The sequence below is a fragment of the Neofelis nebulosa genome, chromosome 17 (genome assembly GCF_028018385.1).
Source record: "Neofelis nebulosa isolate mNeoNeb1 chromosome 17, mNeoNeb1.pri, whole genome shotgun sequence".
Classification (NCBI taxonomy): Eukaryota; Metazoa; Chordata; class Mammalia; order Carnivora; family Felidae; genus Neofelis; species Neofelis nebulosa.
Window position 1 is genome coordinate 17,572,790 of NC_080798.1, and position 27,303 is coordinate 17,600,092.

Here is a 27,303-nt window from a genome sequence, read left to right on the forward strand (position 1 = left end):
GCCAATTTTGATAGTCTCCAGTTGATCACAATAGCAATGTCACTAGTTCACAGTTCACAGTACAACACACCTCACAGTCACCGCTGACCGTGGTCATGTAATGGCTCCGCCCCCACTCAGGCCCAGGAGCCCAATCTGGGCCAGTCAGGGCCTCCCCACCATGCGCGCGCGCATACATACACTCTCTGACACACGCATACACTCATGATCACATCCCACATTGGCGCAGGCACACAATCGCACACACACCCACAATCACCTTTTTCATACAGGCCTGACGTTCCTGCCTCTACCCGTCCCATATGCTCCTGGGAAACTCCAGGCCTCCTGCAGTGAGCTACTCCCGCACCCAGACCCGGGTTTCAACTCACCATAAGGAAAACGGTGACCGCAAGCGTAAAGGAAAATGAACCAGAGGATGAGGTTCACAAACTCCCCCAGGGCCTATGAGAAACGCAGTCCACTCCGGAACAGCGCGGACGTTGACTTAAACACACCGCAGAGCCTGTAGCTGGGACAGCTAGGCTACTAGAGCGCAGCCCCGTAGACTCCTGGGAGCTCCAGCCCACGCGGGAGTGCGCAGGCGCAGACGACTGATCCTTGGCCGGGGGTGAGGTTGGTAGGTCCTAGGGGCTCTGAGGAGGCGGGAACCCCGAGCTCGGGCCAAGAGGGCAGACTAGGGAGCGGGTCCCAGTGGGGAGGCCAGGGAGGAAACCGGGAGTCCAAGCTGGGCCTGGTAATTCTGAGGAGGGAACCGGAGCCGAGCCCACGGCAACCAGACACTTGGATCTGTGAGAGCGGGGCCTCGGGCGTGGTCCGTGGGCGTGACCCTGAGGGTGACAATCGAGTTTGACCTGGAGCGAGCTCCGCGCGGGGGCGGATTTTGTCTGTTTTGACCCCAAGGAAGCTCTGCGTTGGGAGCGGGGCCTCAGACAGCCGGCGCTGTGTGTGTGTGTGTGTGTCTGTGTGTGTGTGTCTGTGTGTGTGCGCGCGTGTGCACCGAATTGAGGCGGCCGCCTGTGCTCAACCTGCTGCGTTGGGGTGCGTGCTACTCTGTGAGATGTTGCGACCGATTGTGTGTGAAAAGTGGACGGAGTCCTGTTGCTGCCTGGGGTTCCCTACTTGTGTGTCTCATTTTAGACTAGGTGTGAGCGTGTCTGAGGCTGTAGGTGACTATGGAGAAGCGAAAGTGATTTTGTGACTTTGCCTGGAATTATGTAATGTGCTGTCTGAGGTTGTAAATGATAGATGGGTACCGTGAGATGGTTTTCAGAAGTTAAGTTTGATTGAATGTAACCATGCATGTGTTTGCAACCTACTGTTATTATTTGTGATGTTTTTGTGATTGGGAAACTCTTCAGGACTACTGTCTAGTTGGGTGTTTAAGATTTGATTATCTGAATCATGGTCATTAAACCTGCCTCCAAAATTGTAACTCAATAGCAATTTAGCAAATAGAGGTATAAGTATTGGAAAGGAAGAGGTGAGATTTCATTTCCTAGATGGTAAAATTCATTACAGGGAAACACTACACGAACTAAAACCAATGAGTTGAAATTAACAGTGTTCCATGAATAAGCAAGCAGGAATAAAACAAAAAACTTTTGCCCATAACTAACACTCTCAACACTGATATATGAGTGAGGTTTCCAGCTTCTGGATGAAATCAGTGGCAGAGTCAGTGGCTTCTTCAGGCATTCCAAGATAATAAAAAGTATTTGGTATACTTTTAACGACAAGGCCACCTCTCATTATAATAATTAAAATAGTTTGCTAATTAAAATATTCACTGTGGCAGTCAGTACTTCAGACTTCATTCAGCATGGTATCATCCTCTCCCTAGGAAGACTGCAGAGTGAAAAGATTAATGTCTTTTCTAGTTCCATAATTTTCTACTAAAAAAGTGTTGTTCAATAGTTAATACTTAAATTAGCTGTCAGTAAATTAATAATAAATAAGTGAATTTTCAGTAATTATGCTTATTAAGTAGTATGATACTGGTGAGTCAGTAAAGATTAAGTAGAGGAAATTAAAGTTCAGATATTCTCAAGCATATAGGGATATGTATTATATGATATAGATGGCATTTTATATCCACTGAAAAAATATGGATTATATAATAGGTAGTATTGCTAAACAAGAAAACATTCAAGGAAAAAATCTTCACAAGGTAAGAACACTTTAATAGTCATATGAGCAACTAAGAAAATTATTTTCAATTTAAAATAGCTAATTTACTAAATAAAAAATGATAATATCAACCAACTAGGAAATTAAAACACACACAAAAGGGGCGCCTGGGTGGCTCAGTCGGTTGGGCGTCCGACTTCAGCTCAGGTCACGATCTCGCGGTCTGTGAGTTCCAGCCCCGCGTCGGGCTCTGGGCTGATAGCTCAGAGCCTGGAGCCTGCTTCCGATTCTGTGTCTCCCTCTCTCTCTGCCCCTCCCCCGTTCATGCTCTGTCTCTCTCTGTCTCAAAAATAAATAAACGTTAAAAAAAAAAATTAAAACACACACACACACACACACACACACACACACACACACACTAGACATTATAGGGGCACCTGGGTGGTTCAGTCGGTTAAGCGTCTGACTTCGGCTCAGGTCATGATCTCACAGTCTGTGAGTTTGAGCCCCGCGTCAGGCTCTGTGCTGACAGCTTGGAGCCTGGAGCCTACTTCAGATTCTGTGTCTCTCTCTCTCTCTCTGACCCTCCCCCCGTTCATGCTCTGTCTCTCTCTGTCTCAAAAGTAAATAAACATTAAAAAATTAGACATTATATAAGAAGATGCCATCACAGAAAAGAAGTAAAAGGAGCTTATTCTCCCATAATAAGAAATATGTAAACAAGAACTACAATATATATCTGATAGGCAGAGATTAAAAATGTTAACTGCATTCATCAGGGTGTGGAGAGGTATTTTCATGTGCTGATAGTAACAGTGTAAATTGGTAGAAAGTCCATGAAGAACTATTTGGAAGTAGATGGTAAAGCTGTCTTCCATGGGAGGTGGAAGGTAGAGCTGCAAAGGGAAAAGCACAATGTTCCCTCTCCAGCTACAACAGACCGCCTAGATCCATTCTAATTCACAAAGAGACTAGGTTTCTGGTGGCGAGGGAGCAAGATTTGTCCTTTTTCCCACTAACCTCCATCGTGGATACATGAGAGTGAGCTGAAGCAGTGAAAAGTGATACAGATTTAACTGAATTTTCTGGGAGATCTAAGTCAAATATGGTTTCACATGGCTCTTTGTATCCTCCCATCTCTGCCTTCTCAGGACTCTTCCCTTTTCCATAAGAAGGGCTCAAAAGAGAAGGTTCATCTCTTGCAAATCTCAAAGCCATGCCTCAGGTGAGATGATGTTTCCTCTCTTTATGAAATAAGTTGTTTTCAGGTTATATGAATATTGCTTCCCAATCCTTAAATTTCCTGGATGTTGGCATTTGCTTCCATGAAACTGGTCTCCAGTAGGGCAAGCAAGTGGCCTAGGTGCAAAATGTAAGGAGTATTCTCAGGGCCTGTGCATCCCTAAATTTTGCACCCTATGTTTCTCACCCGCCCCACCTAGTTGCAGCCCTGTTCCCAGTTTTTCGTATTCCAGCCATATAAATGTAAGCCTTCCCCACATGTACCTTCTAGTTGTAGCCCATGTTTACATATTAACTTGATATATCATTCATCATCTCCTTTCTTAAGCTTCTCACAAAAGTACTGCTTGAAAGATGTATTATTTTGATTTAAAATGGAAATATTACTTTAATGAATCTTATCTAGATACTGATTTGAGATCTAAGTTGTGAGGGGTCAAGGAGCAGACATGGAAAAACCTTGATCATCACTACTGACCTAGGTTTTGCAATGATACAATGGGAGGTAGAGTTGGTAAATGACATTATTAGTTTGTGGTAAGATGTTTTGTGAGGTTTCCAAGATAGAGATTGCTTGCAAGCTTGTACAGAAAACTGAGATTTTGGGTGCCTGTAGGTGGCTCAGTCAGTTAAGCGTTTGACTCTTGATTTCAGCTCAGGTCGTGATCTCATGAACCGTGAGATCATGAGATCAAGCCCCACATTGTATAGAGCCTGCTTGGGATACTCTCTTTCCCTTCCTTCTGCCCCCGCCCGCCCCCTGTTCTCTCTCTCTCTCTCAGAATAAATAAATAAACTTTTTTTTTAAACCTGAGGTTTTTGCATTCTCCCTCTCTGATCCTGTCTATTTTATCCAGTTCCTACAAACTGTGGCCTGCCAGTGAAAACCTTTCAAGTATTTCAATGCTGTTACAGATTTATTCTTATTTTTTTAGTTTCTTCTAATTTTTTATATGGGAGTGGAGGAGGATAAAATGCATATGCTAGTCCATTCTTGAACTATTCTACTTTGAGGGGCACCTAAATAGCTCAGTCAGTTAAGTGTCTGTTAGTTTCAGCTCAGGTCATGATCTCATGGTTTGGTTTGTGAGATTGAGCCCCAGGCATGGAGCCTGCTTGGGATTCTGTCTCTCCCTCTCTCTCAGCCCCTGCCCAGCTTATGCTCATGCATGCAATGCTCTCCCTCTCAAAAAAACAAATAAACTTTAAAAAAAAAAAAAGGAATATTCTACTTTGAATCAAAGGGGGTACTTTTTCGTGTTTTCAGGTCTTTCAGAAAATTCCTCTTTGTCTACCCATCTTCAAAATACTAGTTTTCCCCAGATGTCAATCAGTTCTCTTCACTGTCTCTTTTTCTCTGTGCACAGATCCACATAAAGGTAACACTGATCTAATTCTAGTGACTCTCAAACACTTCTCTCCATCCTAGACCTCTATCCAGAGTGTCAGAACCATATATCCAGTCTCCAAAAGTTATGATCACCTGAATGTCCCATAGACACTTCAAGTACATTTCCAAGGCCCACCTCATTACCTCCTTTGGTCTAGCTTATTTGTTCTTGTGTTTTCTATTTCTTAGTCTCAGCACCTAACCACTTGCCTATGCAGGTAACTCAAGAGCTATGCCTCTTTTTTCTACTCTACAACTAATTTATGACCAATTTTGTTGCAACCCCTTATGTACTAAACAGTTTTCCCCTCTCTAGACAATTAATACCACCTTAATCTAGGAAATCACTAACAATGGTTACTTAATTGTCTTTCCCACCCAACACATCTCAAGCCTTCTCTAGTCTTCAAGGGTATTGCCTCTGAAGTACAAATTTTATCAAATAATATATGTACTGCTTAACATTTCTTCATACTCTGAAAGCAGCAGAACAAGCAAAGTGGGGTATGCATTACAATGGAATGTACAAGACAGTATATTGAAAGGGAGGAAAATACCAACAAATTACATCCAAGAGCAGATGTGGATTGCCATTAATGCTGACTGATGATTTATAAATAAATATAAATATGTTAGGAGTGTGTTCAGTACATTTTTAAGACCCCTAATATGTAGGGAAAAAATCCAGTATTTTTTTTAAGTTTTTAAATTTTTATTTAAGTAATCTCTAAACCCAATGTAGGGCTTGAATTCATGACCCTGAGACCCAAGAGTCACACACTCCTCTGATTAGCCAGCCATGTACCCCAGAAAAAACCCAGTATTATTAGATAAACATGCCCACTACCTAACTCCATATACCTTTTTCTTCTTAGAGTTCCAAGACTCTTTCCTAACATACTGTGCCTTTTGCTATTTCCTCAGCTTACTAATTGGTTTTCCTCCCCCTGTGAATTTTTTTAGATTAATTATTAGGTATTTAATGACTTTTAATTTTATTTTGTTATATTTTACTTTGTATAATTGATTTCATTTCATATAAATACAACTGATTTTTCATATTGCAGTTACATATTGATTTTTTTAATTTTATTTTTTATTTTTTTAAATTTATATCCAAATTAGTATATAGTGCATCAGTGATTTCAGGAGAAGATTCCTTAGTGCCCCTTACCCATTTAGCCCATCCCTTCTCCCACAACCCCTCCCATAACCCTCAGTTTGTTCTCCATATTTATGAGTCTCATGTTTTGTCCCCCTCCCTATTTTTATATTATTTTTATTTCCCTTCCCTTATGTTCATCTGTTTTATATCTTAAAGTCCTCATATGAGTGAAATCATATGATATTTGTCTTTCTCTGACTGACTAATTTCACTTGGCATAATACCCTCCAGTACCATCCACATAGTTGCAAATGGCAAGATTTCATTCATTTGATTGCTGAGTAATGCTCCATTGTATATATATATATATATATATATACCATATCTTCTTTATCCATTCATCCATCAATGGACATTTGGGCTCTTTCCATACTTTGGCTATTGTTGATAGTGCTGCTATAATTTTAATTTTATTTTTATTTTTTTAAATTTACATCCAAATTAGTATATAGTGCAACAATGATTCTCCCCATGAATTTTAAAAGGTGGTACCCTGTATAAAACAAATTCATTATGAGTACAAAATTTTGATGTCCTCAGTGAAGCTTTGGTATACAAAATAAAATTTTTCTTTACTCTGTAGCATTTTCCCTTGTACATCTTCCTGTCATCGCATCTGTAATATCTGTTGGGTGTATGTATTTATATGTATGCCTCTCACTTAGCCTGTAACTTCTCATGAGCAAGGCCAGGGCTTTATTCATTTTGATCCACCAAGCAACCAGTCACATTCAAGGTAAATAGTATGATCTTATATATTTTTAGCATGAGATAGTAAGTAAATACAGACTGTATTATCACAGAGAATTTTCTACAATACAAAAGATAAAATAAGAAAACTAGTCTGACCACTGAACGTGGTTTCCAATATCTAGTTCTCACTAGTTCCAATCACTTTAGGATGAACTAGAGTCTGCCCTTGCAGGGATCAGTGTCATTCAAGGATGTGACTGTGGACTTCACCCAGGAGGAGTGGCAGCAGCTGGATCCTGCTCAGAAGACCCTCTACAGGGATGTCATGTTGGAAAATTATTGCCACCTCATCTCTGTTGGTAAGAAAAATTCCTTGAATCTTTCAATCTCATACATCTCCTTTCAAGAATTTTTGAAACATATGGAGCTTTGAATTTCAGAGATCAGAGGTGATGAATCCTTTTTTATTAGGAGCCAGTGTGATTATGTCCACACTTGCCCAGTGCAAGGTATTAACTTTGCTAAGATGTTAATGTGTGCCTTGTCTGTCACCTTAGAGCTATATCTTTCTCTTCCTTCAGTAGTTTTGAAGCCCAAGCAGCTTAGACCAAGTCTCATTTTTTATTATCAGGGTTTCACATGACTAAGCCCGATATGATCCGTAAGTTGGAACAAGGAGAAGAACTATGGACAACAGAGAGAATTTTTCCAAGTCAGAGCTACCTTGGTGAGTCTGTACAGATAAAATCCAGTGGACTCAGGTAGTTAGCACCTTTGAATGTTTTTAGGGATCTATTTTTTCTAATTGTGGCAAAATACACAGAACTAAAAACTTATTATCTTAGCCATTTTTAAGCATATAGTTCAGTGGCATTAAGTACATTGACATTGTGCAGCTATCACCACCATCCATCTCCAGAACTCTTTTCATCTTGTAGGACTGAAACTCGGTACTCATTAAAAAACAACTCCCCATTACCTCCTCCCCCTAGCTGCTGGCAACCACCTTTCTAATTTCTGTTTCTATGAATTTAACTACTCATAGGTACCTCATATAAGTGGAGTTATGCATGTGGTATTTGTCGTTTTTGTGATTAGCTTTTTTCATTTAACATAATGTCCTCAAGGTCTACCCATGTTGTAGTATATCAGAATCTCCTTCCTTTAAGGCTGAAATATTCCATTGTATATATTATTTTTTGCTTATCCAATGGACACTTGAGTTACTTCTACCTTTTGGCTACTATAAACAATGCTGCTATGCTATGAACATGAGTGTACAAATATCTGAGTCTTTGCTTTCACCTTTTTTAGTTATAAAAAACAATTTTAAACAAAACATTTTAAATAAAGCATTTTTTAAAAAAACATTAACAAACAATTAAAAGAAAAGTAGAATTTCTGGAATATACAATAATTCTGTGTTTAACGTTTTGAGGAACTGCCATACTGTTTTCCATAGTGGCTACACCATTTTTACATTCCCAGTAACAATGCACAAGGGTTCAGGTTTCTCCACGTCCTCACCAACACCTGTTATTTTCTGTTTGGGGTTGTTTTTGTTGTTGTTGTTGTTGTTGTTGTTGTTGTTGTTGTTGTTTTAATAGTAGCCATCTTATTAGGGATCTGTTTTTAAAGGCCTGAGATCTTTGACATACCTATACATGACTGACTTCAGTGTGTCTAAAATCTAAATTTTAGCTGTGAATATCACTCCTCATGTAAGTTCTTTCCTTGTCTGCCTTATGTTTATAGAGACTGCTGTTTCTTTGTTTGCCTTATGTTTTTAGAGACTGCTATTCCCTTACCAAGAATCTACTCCATGTTTTGTAAGTATACTGTACATGGAGATCTTAAGTGTGAAGTCCTTTGAGTTCTGACAGAAGCATAAACCCATGTATGTCACACCCAATATAAAGTACATTTCCATTAACCCATTAAGTTCCTTCAGGGCTCTTCCAAGTCAGTCCCTCCCATTAGGACAATCACACTTATGATTTCTACCAGCATAGTTTTGTCTATCCTAGACCTTTTTCATATCTACTTTAACTCAGCTTAATATGTGAGAGATATATACATATTTTTGCATAAATAAGTAGTTTATTTAATAGTATTCAGTTGTGTGAATATACCAGTTTGTTTATATATCTCCTGTTCATAGATATTCGAAATGTTCCAGTTTGGGGTTGTTATGAATAAAGCTACTGTGAACATTCTTGTAAACATCTTTTTGTGGATATGTTTTTATTTCCCCTCAGTAAACATGTAGCAGGTGGTATCACTCATTCATTAGGCAAGTGTATATTTTACTTTTTTAGAAACTGCCAGTTTTTATAAGTTACTGTACCATTTTAAACTTTTACCAAAAATGTATGAGAATTTTGATTGTCCCATATTCTCTTCTGCATTTGATGTTATCAGTATTTGCATTTTGGTCAGACTGAAGGTTATAGTAGTATATCTTTGCAGTTTTAATTTAGATATCCCTTGTGACCATTGATGTTGAGAACTTTTTCAAGTGTTTTTTTTATCTTCTTCAGAGGTACCTATTCAAATGTTTTACCCATTTTTATTGGGTAGTATATTTTTCCCTCGAGTAGTAGGAATTCTTTACATATTCTGGATAGAAGTCTTTTGTTTGATATATGTATGGTGAATATTTCCTCAGGTCTGTTATGTCTTTTAATAAGCACACACTGTTAACTCTGATGAAATCCAGTGTATCATTATTTTCTTTTATACTTACTTCTTTGACCTCTCAAATATTTGAGATCCACTAGGTTGTGATGATAGTTTCTGTCTTTTCTTTTAAAAATGTTATGAATATTTTGCTATTTTTATTAATTCTGTCGCCCATCTCATGTTAAGTTTGGTTTATGATGTGAGGTAAGATTAAGGGTCTGTTTTCTTTCATATAGATAACAGTTTCTCCCATCATGTGCTACATTGAATTAAATTGCTCTGGTGATCTTATAAAAAATTGATTGTATTTGTGTCAGCCTATTTTTAGACTGTTCTTTCCTTTGCTATCTTTTAAGTCTTATTGCCAATACTACCTGGTCTTTGATTGTTGGAACTTTCTAATAAGTCTTGAAGTCATAGTAAGTCTTCTAACTTTATTCTTTTAAAAATTCTTTTGGCTATTCTAGGTCATTTTCTTTTTCAAATACATTTTAGAATCAACTTCTTGATTTCTTTAAACAAAGGTAATAGAATTTTTATTGGTGAGAATTAACATCTTAGCAATATTGAGTCTTCCAGTCCATGACTATACTATATTTTTCTATTTTAATTACCTTCTCTACTTCTTGTAAGCAATGTTTTATTATTTTCAGTATAGAGGTCTAATACATATTTCATTATATCTAATCTTTTAATATTTTAATGCCATTGTAAATAGTAGGATATTTGAAATTTCTTTTTCCAGTTTGTTGTTAAAATATGCATCCCCAGTTGATCTTTATATATTGATTTTGCATACTTCTACTTATTGTATTGTATTCTACTTATTAAGTTTTATTGTTGTTGCCATTGTTCTTTGTTTTAGTATATATCTTTCGATTTTTACACACAAAATATGTCTTCTAGAAAAAAGATATTCCACTTCTACATTTGTATATTTTATTGCTTTCATTTCTTTTTCTTACTCTGTTGTACTGACTAGGATCTACAGTACAATGTTGAATAGAAGTGGTGAGAGTGAGTTTCTTATCAGTTCACTAAATTTATTAGGAAGACACTTAATATTTCATTCTTCATCCTAATATTAACTGTAGGCTTTTCATAAGTGCTCTTTATTAAATTCTGGAAGTTCTTTTCCTCGTTTTTGATGAGTTTAATTATGAATGTTGATTTTAACATGCTTTTCCTGCATCTGTTAAGATGATCATACGATGTTTCTCCTTTAATCTGTTACTATATGTATTACATTAAATAATTTAAATATTAAACAAAATTAAATTTGGATTCTTGGGATGAACCCCAGTTGGACAAGATGTATTATCCTTCTTCTAGATAACTAAAATTGGTTTGTTAATTTTTTAGTAAGTTTTTATGCATGATTTTACCAAGGATAGTGGTCTGTAGTTTTCTTGTAATGTCCTTGAAAAAATCAGAATTGTGTCAGCAATATCAAAAAGACAAGGGGTGTTCCCTCTTCATCTATTTTCTTATAGAATTTTTGTTATGCTGGTATTACTGCTTCCTTAAATGTTTGATGAAAATCATTATTAAGCCATTTGGGCCTGCATTTTTATAATTCAAGACTTCTGCTTCCAGCCCTGAGCAAGTAACAGTGTCTGGAATTACACTCCTACAGGAAACAACAAGAAAACTGGACAAAACTATTTTCAGATATTGAACAACAGGCAGCACAGGCCTGGATTCCTGAGAGAAGAGAAACAAATGAGATGAGCCCTACCTCATTCCAGGCTTTCATCTGAAGGCAACTTCCAGACTGCAGTACAGAGAGAGGAATCCAAAAAGAACCTGACAATTTTACTGACTTGAGGGGACTGACATGGGCATTCAAGGAGATTGAGGTTGCTAAAATTTCCAGGACATACTTCCCAAAAGAAGTGAGCTATGCAGAAAAAGAGTTCCCCAAATATGGAAAAGGTTCTCTTTGAGTCTTTGTCTGAATATAAGTCTGCACGTGTATAGGTGAAACCCTATGAGACTAAACAAAGACGTGTTCTAAGGAAAATACAATTACCATAGTGTTGTAAGATGAACAATTGCCATAGCCTATTGCACCAAGGATCATTTTATTTTCCTCTAGCCAGAATGGAGAGAACTTGTTGATACATAGGACTTTAGATAGAAACATAGAAAGGCCACCCCTTGATAAATGGGGTTATATTAGGCATAGGTTAAAGATTTTGCAAGATTTGCCATAAAAGTGCTTAAACAAAAGCATCAAAAGGATTAAACCAATCCAAAAATAATTGCTATGTGTCTCTTGGGTCCTCTAGGATGGAGATGCTGAGATAGAGTTAGGAATGTAAAAATTTCCTAGAGGTACATCTATGGAAGATAAAGGAGAAGAAAGTAAGATTAAATATAGGAAACCATGGGGCGCCTGGGTGGCGCAGTCGGTTAAGCGTCCGACTTCAGCCAGGTCACGATCTCGCGGTCCGTGAGTTCGAGCCCCGCGTCAGGCTCTGGGCTGATGGCTCGGAGCCTGGAGCCTGTTTCCGATTCTGTGTCTCCCTCTCTCTCTGCCCCTCCCCCGTTCATGCTCTGTCTCTCTCTGTCCCAAAAATAAATAAATAAACGTTGAAAAAAAAAATTAAATATAGGAAACCATTAGATCATGATATGGATCTGGTACCTATGGAAGGAAAGGGGGAGAGGCTAACAGGATTGGACAGGGAGAACCTCAGATCATTGTGCAGACTTGACAAAGTGTCAACCAACCTAGCTGGTCTGAAGCAAAGAGACCTAGAGACCTAGCTGGTCTCCTATCCATCTGAGGAGTCTGCCATGGAGAGAAATAGGCAGCCTCTAGTACCCCCTCAGTGTTCAGTCTTTGGATGGGCACCTCCTGGGGAAACTGTGGTTTGATTCATCATATGAAGAGCATCCTGAAGATGCTAACAATTGCAGGCTGTCAGGTAACTACTTCTTGCACATCAATGGCAAGTTCTTTTCTGAAGGGAGATCCTAGTGCTGCAACTCTATGGCTGCCACAGAATGCCATTTAAAGAGCAATACTTCATGAAAATATAACCATATCTCAAACTCAGCAACATTAAATTGATAATGCCTGATGTCCAATCAAACATTATTAAATATATGAAGAAGTAGGAAAATAGGACCCATAGACAAGGCGGGGGGGGGGGGGGAAATCAGTCAATAGAAAACAACAACAAGTCAATAAAATCAGGGGTGGTGGAATTTGCAGACAAGGATGCTAAAATGGCCATTATAAATGACCTCAATATCATCAAGGATGTAAAGCGGAAATGAACATAAGGCGAGAGAGCAAACATAGAAATAACAAACAAATGCAATACCTAAAAATGACTATTTAATATCTAAAGTGAAAAGGAAGACCCAGCTATGTGATATGTATTTTAAAAATTAAATAAAAAGACACAGGAAGGTATAACATAAAAAGATGAAAAAGTATATATCATATTGTCTGTGGTTGCTCCATTTGAGGATGAGATCAACACCCCACCCCACTCACCTAAAATTTGACTTCGTGTCAAGATTGAAATCTGACATAATTTAATGAGGCTTTCTGGGAAGAACAGGGAAGGTTCCCAGACTGGTCCTAAAATGGCTTGAGAGTGCAAGGGGGAGTGTCTGGCTTTTGTGTTTATTGTGGTTGGGGAGTAGGTCGTGAGGATTCTACATGTGGGCTAGTGATTACATAGCTTAAACTTCCTGCCAGCACCAACAGAAAGAACATGCAAGCTCTCCTATTGGCTTGCCCAGGTGTGGAACAAGAGGAGAAAAAAGAGTGGGTCTAGGAAGTTGTCAGCAGTAAGACTTCAAAAATAGAATGAGACCCTGTTACGTATGCAAACACAAAGCATAACAAAACAGGAGTGGCTATACATCCAAGTATATTTCAGAACACAGAATATTATGGTGCTAAAGAGAGACACTTCATCAGAAGTCATAATCCTAACAGAGCTTCAAAATACATCAGTGTTTCTCAGCTTTTTATCATTATCACTCCCTAAGGAGTCTTTTTAGACTCTTTTTCTAATTGCCCCCATTAAATTTTAATAACATACTCTATGTTCTGTTGCTGTTTGAAGGGCCACAAACTATTACAATATTTAAGAAACTTTTTTTCATTTCCCCAGAATAATTTTGCTCCCTTAGGAGAAACCCCCATTGAGAATGCATACAATACATGAAACAAAAGTGACAGAACTGAAAAGAGCATTATAATTATAGATTGAGATATAAACACCCCTTCTCTCTCAGTAATCGAGAGAACAAAGAAAATAATAAAGCTATGGAATGCTTGAAAACACTATCAATCATTTGTATCTAGTTCATCTGTTTTTTAATGTTTTATTTATTTTTGAGACAGAGACAGAGTGTGAGTGGGGGAGGGGTAGAAAGAGAGGGAGACACAGAATCCAAAGCAGGCTCCAGGCTATGAGCTGTCAGCACAGAGCCGGATGTGGGGCTTGAACTCACAAACTGAGAGATCATGACCTGAGCCGGTTAGACGCCAACCAACTAAGCCACCCAGGGGCCCCATTCTTATTTTATTTTTTTTAATGTTTATTTTTGAGAGAGAGACAGAGCATGAGCAGGGGTGGGGCAGAGAGAGAGGAAGACACAGTATCTGAAGGAGCTCCAGGCTCTGAGCTATCCGTACAGAGCCCGACATGGGACTCAAACTCAACGAACAGTGAGATCATGACCTGAGCTGAAGTTGGATGCTTAACTGACTTAGCCACCTAGGTGCTCCTCTAGTTCATCTTTATAGAATATTTTACATGGAATAGTCACCAAGATAGACCCTATATTCTGGGTTATAAAATGAGTATCAATGAATTAAAAAAAAACTGAATCATAATATGGATTCTGACCACAACAGAATTACATTTGTGTATTGAAAAAGACAGATTTGAATTAAGCAGACCCACTTACACATGGATTTTTAAAATAAATACAGTTCTGTACTGTAAATATATTTTCCTTACGGTTTTCTTAGTAACATTTTCTTTTTTCTAGCTTACTTTATTGTAAGAATACAGTACATAATATATGTGACATACAAAATATGTGCTGACTGTTAATGTTATTAGGCTTCAGGTCAATAGTAGGCTATTGGCAGTTAAGTTTTTGGGAAGTCAGATGTTATTTATGGATTTTCATCTGTGTGAGGCACCAACCCCACATTGTTCAAGGGTCAACTATAATTCATTAATATAATGTGTGTCAATTATACTTCAATTAAAAAACACCATATTTCTAAATTTCCCAAATATTAGAAAATTAATCACTACATTTCCAAATAACCCATGAATCAGAGAAGAAATCCTAAAGTAAATTGAAAAATGTTTTGAACTGAATGATAATTCAAGCAAAATATCAAAATTTATGGGATGTATCTAAAGCAGCATTAACATTTTTTTTATCCTTTTTAAAAAATGTTTATTTTTGAGAGAGAGAGAGAGAGAGAGAGAGAGAGAAAAGGTGAGGGACAGAGAGAAAGGGAGACAGAGGATCCCAAGTGGGCTCTGTGCCAACAGCAGAGAGCCCAACGTGGGGCTTGAACTCACCAATGGTGAGGTCATGATCTGAGCTGAGATCAAGAGTCAGACATTCAACCAACTGAGCCACCCAGGTGCCCCCTTTATTATTATTTTTTTTTTATCCATTTACATCCAGGATCTAAGATGCCACCCTAAGTAGCTAAAAAAAGAAAAAAATTAAACTCAAAAGTTAGTAAAAGGAGGGGTGCCTGGCTAGCTCATTCGGAAGAGCTTGTGAGTCTTGATCTCAGGGTCACGAGTTCAAGCCCCATGTTAGGTGTAGAGATTACTTAAATAAATAAACTTTTTTTAAAAAGCTAGTAAAATGGAAAAAATGAAGACCAAAGCAAAAATCAATGAATTACATAACAGAAGTAGAATAGAGAAAATGAGTGAAGACAAAAGCTGATTCATTAAAATAATTGATAAAACTAATAAACCATAGCTATATGTACTAATAAAAAATAGAAGACACAGTCACTAATTAAAAATTACAGAGGCTGTGGGGCACCTGGGTGGCTCAGTTGGTTAAGCATCTGATTTCAGTTCAGGTCATGATCTCATGTCACAAGTTTGAGCCCCGCGTTGGGCTCTGTGCTGACAGCTCAGAGCCTGGAGCCTGCTTTGGATTCTGTGTCTTCCTTTCTCCCTGCCCATCCCCTGCTCATGCTCTGTCTCTCTGTCTCAAAAATAAATAAACAAACAAAAAAATTACAGAAGCTGCACCACTACAGATCCTACAGACATTAAAAGGACAATTAGGGAGTCTACAATTTTATGTCAATAAATAGGAGAGAACACTTCCCAACTCATTTTATAAGGCCAACATTATTTATAACCAAAGGCATTATAAGAATAAAAAACTAAACACCAACATCCTCCATGAAGCTAGAAAAAAAATCTATAATAAAATATTATATATATAATAAATATTATAAAACAGAATCTAGCAATATTTTATTTATTTTTTTTAATGTTTTTTATTTATTTTTGGGACAGACAGAGACAGAGCATGAACGGGGGAGGGGCAGAGAGAGAGGGAGACACAGAATTGGAAACAGGCTCCAGGCTCCGAGCCATCAGCCCAGAGCCTGACGCGGGGCTCGAACTCACGGACCGCGAGATCGTAACCTGGCTGAAGTCGGACGCTTAACCGACTGCGCCACCCAGGCGCCCCAAATCTAGCAATATTTTAAAAGGATAAAACCTTATGACTAAAAAGAGCTTATCCCAGGAAAGCAACGATGATTTGGTATTTAAAAATCAATCTATGTAATTCACCATATAAAAGTGAAAAGGGGTCTAAAACCAAGGATCTAAGCTGCCACTTAATGTAACTAGAAAAAAAAAATTTAAGGAGCATCAGTAGACATGGGAAAATCATTAAATTCAGTTACTATTATGAAGCCTTAGACCAGATTAGCAACCAAAGGGAATTTCCTCAGCTTCATAAAGGGTATCTTTGAAAATCTTATAGCTAGTATCACATGCAGTGTAGAAAGCCTGAATGCTTTTCTTCTAAGATCAAAACCAGAAAAGATGCCCACTATCACTGCTTCTATTAAACATTGTGCTAGACACAATCAGTACAATAAGGCAAGAAAAAGAAGCCAAAAGGCTACCAATTAGAACAATTTTTTAAAAAAAGAGGGAACTATCTTCATTTGTACATGACATGCTTGTGTACATAATAAATCCTAAGGAATCTAAAACGAACTGTTAGAACTAGTAAGTGAATTTAGCACATTCACTGAGTTCTTGTTTTAGAGCAAATTTGAAGAAATTTTGGCCAACATTTCTATGATTATTTTTCTGCTCTGTTCTCAATTATATTTTAAATAATTTTAACCTATCTTCTGTAGAGTTTATTAAGGAGTTAAAACGATTTTATGATTTGGGTTATTTCTGTTAATCAGACTTTCACTTTACTGATTCTTCATTCTCTATGTTCTATGCTGTTAAACCCATCCAATGAATTTTGTATTTAAGATATGAGGTTTTTAAAGTTTGCATATCCTTATCTCTCCTGAACTCTCCATCTCTTCACCCATATTTCTATCTTTTCTTGTAGATTTTGTAAACATATTTATCATGGTTATTTTAAATTCCTTACCTTGTAATTTCAACATAGGGGACATATATCAGTGTGATTCTATTAACTGGTTTTTATCTTCTCTTCATCACATTTCCTGTTTCTTCTCAGGAAAACCTTGTAGATAATATGTTGTCAAGATACTGGATTCTTTTTCTGCCTCTGAAGATTGTTGAGATTTCACTTGGAAGGCAGTTAAGTTACTGGTGGCTCATGTTGATTCCTTTTTAAGATTGCTTTTAAGTTTTTTAGATGATTTCTATTTCAGTTTCAATTTTGCCTTTAGCTTTATGCTGTTTCTCTTAGTGCCGGGATGCAGCCTTTGCTCTTATACATGGTCATTCTGGGGTTTCAGTATAAAGACCAAAGGTTCCTCTCACCAGATTCCTCGGACTTGGCACAGGACCAGAATTAAAAACTGTTTTTCCAGGGGTTGCTGGGTGACTCAGTCGGTTGAGCGTCCGACTTTGGCTCAGGTCACAATCCCATGGTTCGTGGGTTTGAGACCCACTTCGGGCTCAGAGCCCGTAGTGTGCTTCAGATTCTGTGTCTCCCTCTCTCTCTCTGTTCCTCCCCCGCTCCTGCTCTGTCTCTGAAAATAAATAAATTTTTTAAAAATGTTAAAAAAAAAAACAACAACCCTTTTTTCCCAAAGGTAAACAGCTGCTGAAATCTGTAATCAGTTCTTTCAGTGTTCCAGCTTTCTTTTCCCTTTGTGCTTCTTGCAGTCTTGCCCTGAAGATGCAGTTAACCAAGGTTTTGAGGAGGGGTTTATACTATCTTTGGGGTTCTCCTTCTATGACTTCTCCATTCTCAGAATGACTTGTCCATTCTCAGATTTTGTCCTCAATTTATAGCCACTCTAGTGACTCCAAACTTGATCTCAGACTTTTCTGCACAGGATGACTCCTACTTTCCCCCAGAAATGTATCCCCTGGGTGCTGCATAAACTACCAGGGCCCACAATGGAATATCTGGATAAATGTAGATCTTATGAAGTGTGGTTTCTTCCTTTTCAAATGTTATATCCACTTAAGTTTTTGCCTCCTTTTGATCACTCGTTAGAGGTGCTTTCCAAAACAAATTGGTCTTTTACAGTTGGTCCACAGTTTATCATACCAGCTGGAAGGTTGTTTTGATACAAACTTCTTTGCCATTACCAGAATCTGGATGTCTAGTTGAGCAGTTTCTCAAGCTTTTTAGTTTTGGGACTTGTTAATATTTTTAAATTATTAAGGATTAAAAGAATTTTGTGCATATGTGTGTGTGTACCCTATTAGAAATTAAATATTTTTCACCACTCATTTACTAATTCATTTTAATACAATATAAAAATAATAAACTCATTGCATGTTGACATAAAATCATATTTTTACAAAAAATAACTATTTCCCAAAAGAAAAAAAATACTGACAAAAGTGGAATTGTTACATAATTAAAATTTATTTAATATCTTGCTTAATAAACAGCTGATTTTCACATCTGATTCTGCATTCCATTTGTTGCAAAATGTTGTTTGATTTTGAAAATATGAAGAAAACCTTCCTTCATGCATTATATGTAGTTTGAAAGAAAATATTTAAAAAGCCTTCTTAGATTGTCATGGATATTCTTCATTAGTACCACACCCAAATGTAACAATTGGTAGTTCCTAAACAATTAGTTGCAATACAGAATCTGAAACCATAGCAATGTATTTTTGTAGACTGTTATGTAAAATCCGATGGTCTATTTAAAAAAATTTTTTTTAACGTTTATTTATTATTGAGAGACAGAGAGAGACAGAGCATGAGCAGGGGAGAGACAGAGAGAGAGAGGGAGCCACAGAATCCGAAGCAGGCTCCAGGCCCCAAGCTGTCAGCACAGAGCCCAATGTGGGGCTCGAACTCACAAACCAAGAGATCATGACCTGAGGAAAAGTCAGACACTCAACCGACTGAGCCACCCAGGTTCCCCCCAGTGGTCTATTTAAATGGATATTTTACCCAGGCATTTTTTGATAATATTATGTATTAGTCATTTGGATAGTAACAGTTCACTAACAGAACATTTTCCAAATTTTGACATATTCTCATATACAATATTACTTGAAAAAACCCATAACCCACATGTATTAATATCATCACCAACGTCATCAGAAAAGTCTGTTGGGAAGCTGACAAGCTCACAGTAGCAAATAATGCTTTCCAACATAACAGCCTTTACTTGAAAGCTTGGATTTTGTCATTGGTAACAAATATTGGCACATGTTTTCCCTTGAATTGATAGGCTCACATTGTTCAAGAAAATGTCTACCAGATACCCACATCTGAATAATAGTTTTACTGAAGTAAAAATGCTATTCCACAAAAAGATACAGATACCCCGTTTTTCGAAAGTTTGTGTTATGCCACTTTGTTTTTACTAGAGACCTCCATTCGTACCTGTTTTCACTAACCAAAAGAAATCCAAAGATGATTTTTGCTTTTACAAAAAAAGGTGAAATGCAAAACCAGTTTTCAGTGCTTGTTTTGCAGTGAACTAGCTATAAAGGCACTGCTAAGCTCCTTCCCAGGAATTGCACTCAGCTTCACAGCATCAAGCTACCATAGCTTTGAACTATGGTCTGTGAGCATCTTTGCTTTATCTCAATTTATTTTACACATCCATTAACAAGATGTGTCAGAAAAGCCAAAGACAGGTTATTTTTTAGATCTGGGAACACTTAAGAGTTTTCCCATATAAGTTAATGGTAACTGCTTCTTCACTTTATGCCATCTCAACTTATGAAACATTTCACAGGAACATTTTTTTTGGATACAGTGGGATGGCAGGGGTAGGCCCCTGTTTTCAGTTCTCAGCTCAAATAATTACACCGTCACTTTTCCTTACAAAATATATTATAATTTGATATGCAATAGAAGTGCCTTATGCATACTTCTTTAACTATCACACAGAATATTTTTTTTAATTTTTTTTTTCAACGTTTTTTATTTATTTTTGGACAGAGAGAGACACAGCATGAACGGGGGAGGGGCAGAGAGAGAGGGAGACACAGAATCGGAAACAGGCTCCAGGCTCCGAGCCATCAGCCCAGAGCCTGACGCGGGGCTCGAACTCACGGACCGCGAGATCGTGACCTGGCTGAAGTCGGACGCTTAACCGACTGCGCCACCCAGGCGCCCCAACTATCACACAGAATATTGAAAATATGTGTACTCGAGGGTGGAGATCTAATAAAAGTGATTTTTTCTCCTGCTCTATTAAGAACAGTCTTACATGAAACTTTTTCCCTATGAATTAGAAATGTAGTTGTTACTATTATAGATTGGTGCCAGTGTTATGTTGATGTGCCTGCATTTTACCCACTGTATCAATCATTTTTTTATCTTCTATATTTTATGATATTTTGAAACTTTGGAGGGCCTTGCTGGCTGGGGAGAGATTGCCCCTCCTAGAGCTGGCTGATTTCGTAGGGATGGTAAACCACCTGTTGGTGAGCCTACATTTTATATAAAAACCAACCAATCCCAAGTCCATCCCCTCAACCATGTGCTTTATCTAACTCTCACACACCGAGCCAACATTTCCTGTGTCCTAAATCACCTAGGACTAGGTACCATACAACTACGGACGCATAGCCTCCAACACTACTCTAAAAAGCTAATCCTAAACTGTTTCTCCTACCCTGCCTTGCCTTTCCCATGCAAGCAGGTCCCACAAAAGGCTCTAGCATAGGCTTTCCCCTCTCTCCTTTCTGTGTCCTGACCAAGCCTGCTGCTCCTCTATGTGGCCCTACAAGGCATGGTGTGCCCTCTCCTCTAAGGAAATGTAATGAAAATCTCCTTCCAATGAGATTAGCCTATGTCATCACTCAGCCACCTTCATAAATTAAAATTCCATAAGTACAAATGAGACACCCACCTTTAAAAGACAAGGTTGTTATTATTAACAAAAAGAGTTTTGATTTTGTGGACTACCTTCCCAAATTCTCCTGCATAAGGATCTCACGTACTAAGATCCATGTCACACTTCGGGAACTGCTGGTTTAGGCCTTTCTGCTTGTTTTTCATGTCTTTAACATTTTAGTCCTCTTTCTTTTGTTTAGTCTTCTATTTATAGGCATTCTTAAATCTCTCCACAAAAAGAGAAATCATTGTCTAATATTTATCTTCCTCTTAGTTTTCATATTCTTTCCTTTCTTTCCCTGTGCAATGTCTTAACTGTTTCTTGTGCTCAGGCTCATATCCTATTCTCACCATGACACCTGCCATCAAATTTCAAAATCAATATGCTTTGGACCTAGGTGATAGTTTAGTATCACTTCTTTTCAATAAGTTTCTTTCCAATAAGTCTCTGTATTCCGTATCATAGCGCTCAGATTCCTGATACCTACCCACCTTGATTTGGGTGAAAAACACTAACTCATTCTTAACATATTTCCCAGGTGCCTTTTCACATCTTCATTGCTTTTCTTCCCCCTTATTGCTTGGGAAAATAAATATTTGTTGATAAATGGATTTTATTTCACTGGTCTCTTGTTGTTATCCTTTAAGGATCATTCTTCATCCTCAGTTCTTGCCTTTGTAAAAGTCCTATCAGCTATAATAATCTGATCCATTCTCAAGTTGTGATTTTCTTGTTTTATGTGAATGGCTTTCAAATACACATTTTCAGCCCACTTCTGCCACCTGAACTCTAGTATCTATTTTCATCTGCCTATAGCAATACAACAACAGTTATCTCATCCTTTTGGTTATTGATATAGCATAAATAATAGTCCTTATGTTTACCTTATCCTTACTTATTTCTATATCCTTTTTTCCCCATAGTCAGTCTCTTGTAGTATCAGGTTGATTCCATCACCTCTGCTACACTTGATCTCTCCACAATTTGTGTTATTTCACTTTGTGAAATATCTTTACATCCTCTCATATCCTCATTTGCTACTGACCTCTTCCAAAATGAGAGCATATTATTTCAGTAACTTCTGTAATTACTATTTGGATTTGCCATCATTTTTACCCACTTCTTTCAGTTTATATTGTCAATATGCCAAAAAGAAATTACTTATTATATGAAATTTAAATCCCTTCTTTTTCAAGGGCTGATAGAAGAATATCCCATCTGATCATTCCAAATTTATTTCTCTCTGTGACTGAGAACTCTTGCTCATCTCTCTTTGTTCTAGTCTCCCAGATATACTCCATACAATTGATTTCATTCCTCACAACTGGACTTTTCATTATATGACAGCTGCTATATACCCATATAGATACTTGCAGTTATCCAACTACAAAGTTAGAGGGTACAGTAGAACACACAAGACCACCTTACTTCTGACACCAACTATAAGTTTGGGGGTCCCCAAGACTACTGCTAATATAAACAATATGCTATAAGGACTCACAGACCTTACTAAAAGCCATAGTACTCACAGTTACGGTTTATCACAGAAGAAAAAAGTATAGATTAGAATCATCCAGACATAAAGGGCAGAATCCAGGAAAGTACCAAACATGAAGCTTCTGGTAAACCTCTCTCTATGGAGTCACAGACAGCATTACCTTGCTGGTGTGACAATATGTACAGAATATTGCCAACCAGGGAAGCTTCACCTGAGCCCATTGTCCAGAGTTCATACTGGGGCTCCATCACATAGGCATGATTAACAATACATGTAGCCCATCTCAGTTTTCAGCCCCTTAAGAAGTCGAGCTAATACTGTGTGACCTAAAACCCCCACCCTAAATCACAATGTTGGTGTGGCTCAAAGACCTCACCCTAAATTACATTGTTACTTTCTGGCTGGCCAAAGGTTCCCAGGCAAACAAATGCATATTCCAAGGGTTTAGAGATTACTTCCCAGAAGCCAAAGGCAAATGTCAGATGTCTCTTCGGGCAAAGTTATATTCTTTACTATATCATTCAGTTAAAAGATCAAGTTTCACTTCCTCCATGAGATGTTCCTTGACTACTCCAGACCATGTCAATTCCTTTTTTGCTGCATTCATATTCTACTTATGTATGTAAACTGTAAACAGATGCATCCTCTGGTATGATCAAACTTCTTTCCCCATCTGATTAACAATTCCCTCAAATAAGTTTCTCTCTTTTACTTTTCCTTACTGTAGCTTGTAACAGAGGCTAGATATTCAATAGTTACCTGACTCTTTGATACCATGCAAGGAAAACATCTTTCTCGTCCATTCAGAAATCATTTAATGATTAAGTTCTTTTAAATATACATGCCAAGATCACATCCCTTTATCTCAGATAACCATGTGTTAATGTATACTCAGAAATTAGTCAATAAAATATTGACTTCCAAGATCATAAGTTTTAGTCGGCAAGGCAATATTATCAAATGGAGCATTTTACATATAATATTCATATTAAAATAGCAGGTTGTTAAAAGATTTCTTTAAATTTTTTTAATGTTTATTTATTTTTGAGAGAGAAAAAGACAGAGCATGAGTGGGTGAGGGACAGAGAGGGAGACACAGAATATGAATCAGGCTCAGGCTCTGAGCTGTTGGCACAGAGCCCGACGCAGGGCTTGAACTCACGAGCTGTGAGATCATGACCTGAGCGGAAGTCGGACACTTAACTGACTGAGCCACCAAGGTGCCCCTAAAAGATTTCTTTAAATGGATGGTCCAGACTATAATTATAATCTAATTTCAGACAAATTAGACATTAAAGGATAGAAATAATATATGAAGGTTTTTGGATAAATTGGATAGTAGCATGTCCCTGAAGGTGGTTGAGGTTCTCAGGAAGATGATATAACTCCAGTTACTAATACAGATTAGTTTCAGTGTGTTCTAGAATTACACATGAATGGAATTGTATAATATATACTCTTTCGCATAAAGCTTTCACTCTGAAAAATGTTTGAGATTCATCTGTTTTGTCATTGTGTATCACTAGGTGTTTTTCCTTTTTTATTGCTGAATAGTATTCCATTTTATACATACATGATACAATATTACCATTTACCTTTTGATGGATACTTGGGCAGTTACCAGTTAAGGGCTATTTGTAAATAAGATGCAAGTCACGGGTAAAATGAATCCATATTTAAAATTACCCTACTAGACGTGGGTGGTAGTAAGGTAACAATAATAAGATATAGCCAAAATTTTGTAAGAAAAATGATGGTGAGGGTAAGTCAGCATTATAAGCATACAGTTGAAGAATCCAGTCATTCATATCCCCCATAGGGAGTAGTGGAGTTAAGGTATGTTACTGCATTGGGAGGAAAACTTGAACTCATCCTTCCTGAAAACTGAAAAAGTAATTCAGCAAATGAAAGGAGGAAAAGTTAGAATTGATGGTCAGGAGAATTTAGTATAATAAACATTCTGGCAGCAGCAGTCAGCATACAATGGTGATTATATTCACATTTCAAGTATGCTTTGTCCTCTGGTTTATTTTACAATTCCTAATGGAAATACATTTCCCAAAGTCTTCCCGTTCAAGAGAAAATAAGTTGTGTGGAGAGTTAGGGCCTAGTGTTCCTCTCAACACCAGGAAATAAGTGCTTGAGAAAAGTCATTTGCAAGAGAGGAAGAAACAAATGGCAGTATTTTATAATACTTATTTAGGCATAAGGGAATAAATATTTAGGCTTTCATCTCTAACTGAACATTTTTCTTGATCACTGGTTAGTACCCTTGATAAGCTCACACCACTATTTGTGAATCTGCCCATTTCAAGAACAGTGTCATTTTCATCATCCTTTGTCTTCTGTTTACTTATCCTTGTGTTTATTATACCTGCTTAATGCAGGTATTGTATTTATAATATGCCAAAAATTTGAGTGTTCTTTTTATTTTATTTTGAGAGAAAGGAATGTTGGGGGGGCGGGCAGGGGAAGGGCAGAGAGAAAGAATCCCAAGCAGGCTCTCCACTGCCAGTGTGCACAACTCACAACTGTGAGATCACCACCTGAGCCAAAATCAAGAGTCTGACACCTAACCGACTAAGCCACCCAGGTGCCCCATGAGTGTTCTTTTCTTACACCAATTTTTTCACATTTTAACAGTATGGCAGGATTTGGTTTATGTCATATAAATTTTCCCTATCAAGAGGTAATTTATTTTGGCCTTTCTGTAGACCACAATAGTGAGGCATACAGTCACTCAATAGGTTGTTTGTATATACTTTCAATCCATAACATTTATGTGAAGACTTACAGTGTTGTTAATTGTATTCTTTTCTAGAAGAAGATGGGAAAGCTGAAGATGTTTTAGTGAAGTTCAAAGAATACCAAGACAGGCATTCTAGATCAGTCATATTCAACCACAAAAGACTAATTAAGGAAAGAAGTAATATTTTTGGGAAAACACTTACTATAGGCAAGAACCGTATTATTTCAAAAACAGCACTATGTGAATATAAGCCTGATGGAAAGGTTTTTAAAAATATTTCAGAATTAGTCAGTAGAAATATAAGCCCTGGAAGAGAGAAGTTTGGTGAGAGTAATGGATGGGAGAAATCACTCCTCAATTCTAAGAATGAGAAAATTCATACTACAGTGAATCTCTATAAACAAACAGAAAGGAGTGTGAGTGGTAAACAAGAGCTTATTCAACATCAGAAGGATCAAACTCCAGAGCAATCATTAGATCATAATGAATGTGAAAAATCCTTCCTTATGAAAGGAATGTTATTTACACATACTAGGGCTCACAGAGGAGAAAAATCCCTTGAATACAATAAAGATGGAATAGCCCTAATTGAAAAGTCAAATCTCAGTGTCCATTCACAAACCCTTATTGAGAAGAAACCCCATACATACAGCAAATATGGGAAGTTCCTCTGCAGGAAGTCCATTTTTATCATGCATCAGAGATCTCAAACAGAAGAGAAACCCTTTCAGTGTCCTTACTGTGGGAACAGCTTTAGAAGGAAGTCATATCTCATTGAACATCAACGAATTCACACAGGTGAGAAACCTTATGTTTGCAATCAATGTGGAAAAGCCTTCCGTCAAAAAACAGCCCTCACTCTTCATGAGAAAACACATATAGAGGGGAAACCCTATATCTGTATGGATTGTGGGAAGTCCTTCCGCCAGAAGGCAACTCTCACTAGACATCACAAAACACATACAGGGGAGAAAGCCTATGAATGTACTCAGTGTGGAAGTGCTTTTAGAAAGAAGTCATACCTCATTGATCATCAGAGAACTCACACAGGAGAGAAACCATATCAATGTAATGAATGTGGGAAGGCATTTATCCAGAAGACAACCCTCACTGTACATCAGAGAACTCACACAGGAGAGAAACCCTATATTTGCAATGAATGTGGGAAGTCCTTCTGCCAAAAGACAACCCTCACTCTCCATCAAAGAATTCATACCGGGGAAAAACCCTATATTTGTAATGAATGTGGGAAGTCCTTCCGCCAGAAGGCAATCCTCACTGTTCATCAGAGGATACATACAGGAGAGAAATCCAATGGATGTCCTCAGTGTGGGAAAGCCTTTAGTAGGAAATCAAACCTCATTCGCCACCAGAAAACTCACACAGGAGAGAAACCATATGAATGTAAAGAATGTGGGAAGTTCTTCAGTTGTAAGTCAAACCTCATTGTACATCAGAAAACTCACAAGGTAGAAACCATGGGAATTCAGTAAAGGATATGACTTTTTTGTCAAACCTTAAAGTAATAGTAAACTTTAAATAAAATAGTACATGGTGTTGCTTGCAAGTATATTGGTATATAACAGTTTAAGGTACTATACCACATATTTGCCTATTGTTTGTGAGCCTATAAAACACAAAAAGAATGACTAATGACAAAAGTCATTGAAAATACAACCCTAAATTTTTTATTATTAGATTCACCAGGCATAAACTTTCTCTGTCAAGTTTCTACGAACATTTAAAATTGCTTATTTTCAATTTCAGTACATATATTCTTGTGACCCAGTAATAAACAGTTCTGCCAGTGGTCCATGGACCACACTGTGATCAGAAGTGTTTTAAAAGAAAGGAAGTGTGAACTGTATTTCTCATTGCAAATATGAAGTAAAAATTAGTTGTTACTTCCTCAAAATTTACCAGTTATGACTTCTAACATTATAAATTAGGTTTTGCATATTATGAACCTTTATATAAATTGGATTATACATCATGTATTCTCTTTATATAAATTGGGTTATACATCATATATTCTGTATATGGCTTGTTTCATTCCTCATTATGTCTCTAAAACTCATCATTAGTGCATGTGGCAGAAGTTCATTTATTTCCATTCTATATAGAATTCCATCATATGATTAAATCACAGTTTATCCAACTACTGCTGTGGACTTTTTCATTGTTTACAGCTTAGGATCATAATAAATAGTGCTTCTGTGAACATA

At 37.5% G+C, this 27,303-nt stretch overlaps 2 protein-coding genes across 15 annotated transcripts in view; one reads left to right on the forward strand and one right to left on the reverse strand.

Annotated features, from left to right (window-relative positions):
- ZNF260 (zinc finger protein 260) overlaps positions 1–504 on the reverse strand; it is a 117,670-nt gene extending 117,166 nt beyond the window's left edge. The window contains exon 1 of the mRNA XM_058709448.1: positions 372–504. The gene's annotated coding sequence lies outside the window, so the exon portion shown is untranslated. The remainder of the gene's footprint in view (positions 1–371) is intronic.
- Positions 482–27,303, forward strand: ZNF382 (zinc finger protein 382). 14 transcript variants are annotated; one of them, XM_058709412.1, is made up of 5 exons: positions 482–619; positions 3,282–3,355; positions 6,828–6,979; positions 7,252–7,347; positions 25,151–27,303. In XM_058709412.1, the coding sequence occupies exons 3-5, from the start codon at positions 6,946–6,948 to the stop codon at positions 26,569–26,571; spliced, it is 1,551 nt and encodes a 516-aa protein (XP_058565395.1). In that variant the 5' UTR covers positions 482–619; positions 3,282–3,355; positions 6,828–6,945; the 3' UTR covers positions 26,572–27,303. The 14 variants fall into 14 exon arrangements, with proteins under 14 accessions (XP_058565395.1, XP_058565386.1, XP_058565392.1 ...); XM_058709403.1 differs by having other exon boundaries at positions 6,853–6,979; XM_058709409.1 differs by having other exon boundaries at positions 6,895–6,979.

Coding starts and splice junctions, on each gene's coding strand:
- ZNF382 (XM_058709403.1), top strand. Junction 6,980..7,251: donor TTGCCACCTCATCTCTGTTG/GTAAGAAAAATT, acceptor TTTTATTATCAG/GGTTTCACATGACTAAGCCC. Junction 7,348..25,150: donor TCCAAGTCAGAGCTACCTTG/GTGAGTCTGTAC, acceptor ATTCTTTTCTAG/AAGAAGATGGGAAAGCTGAA.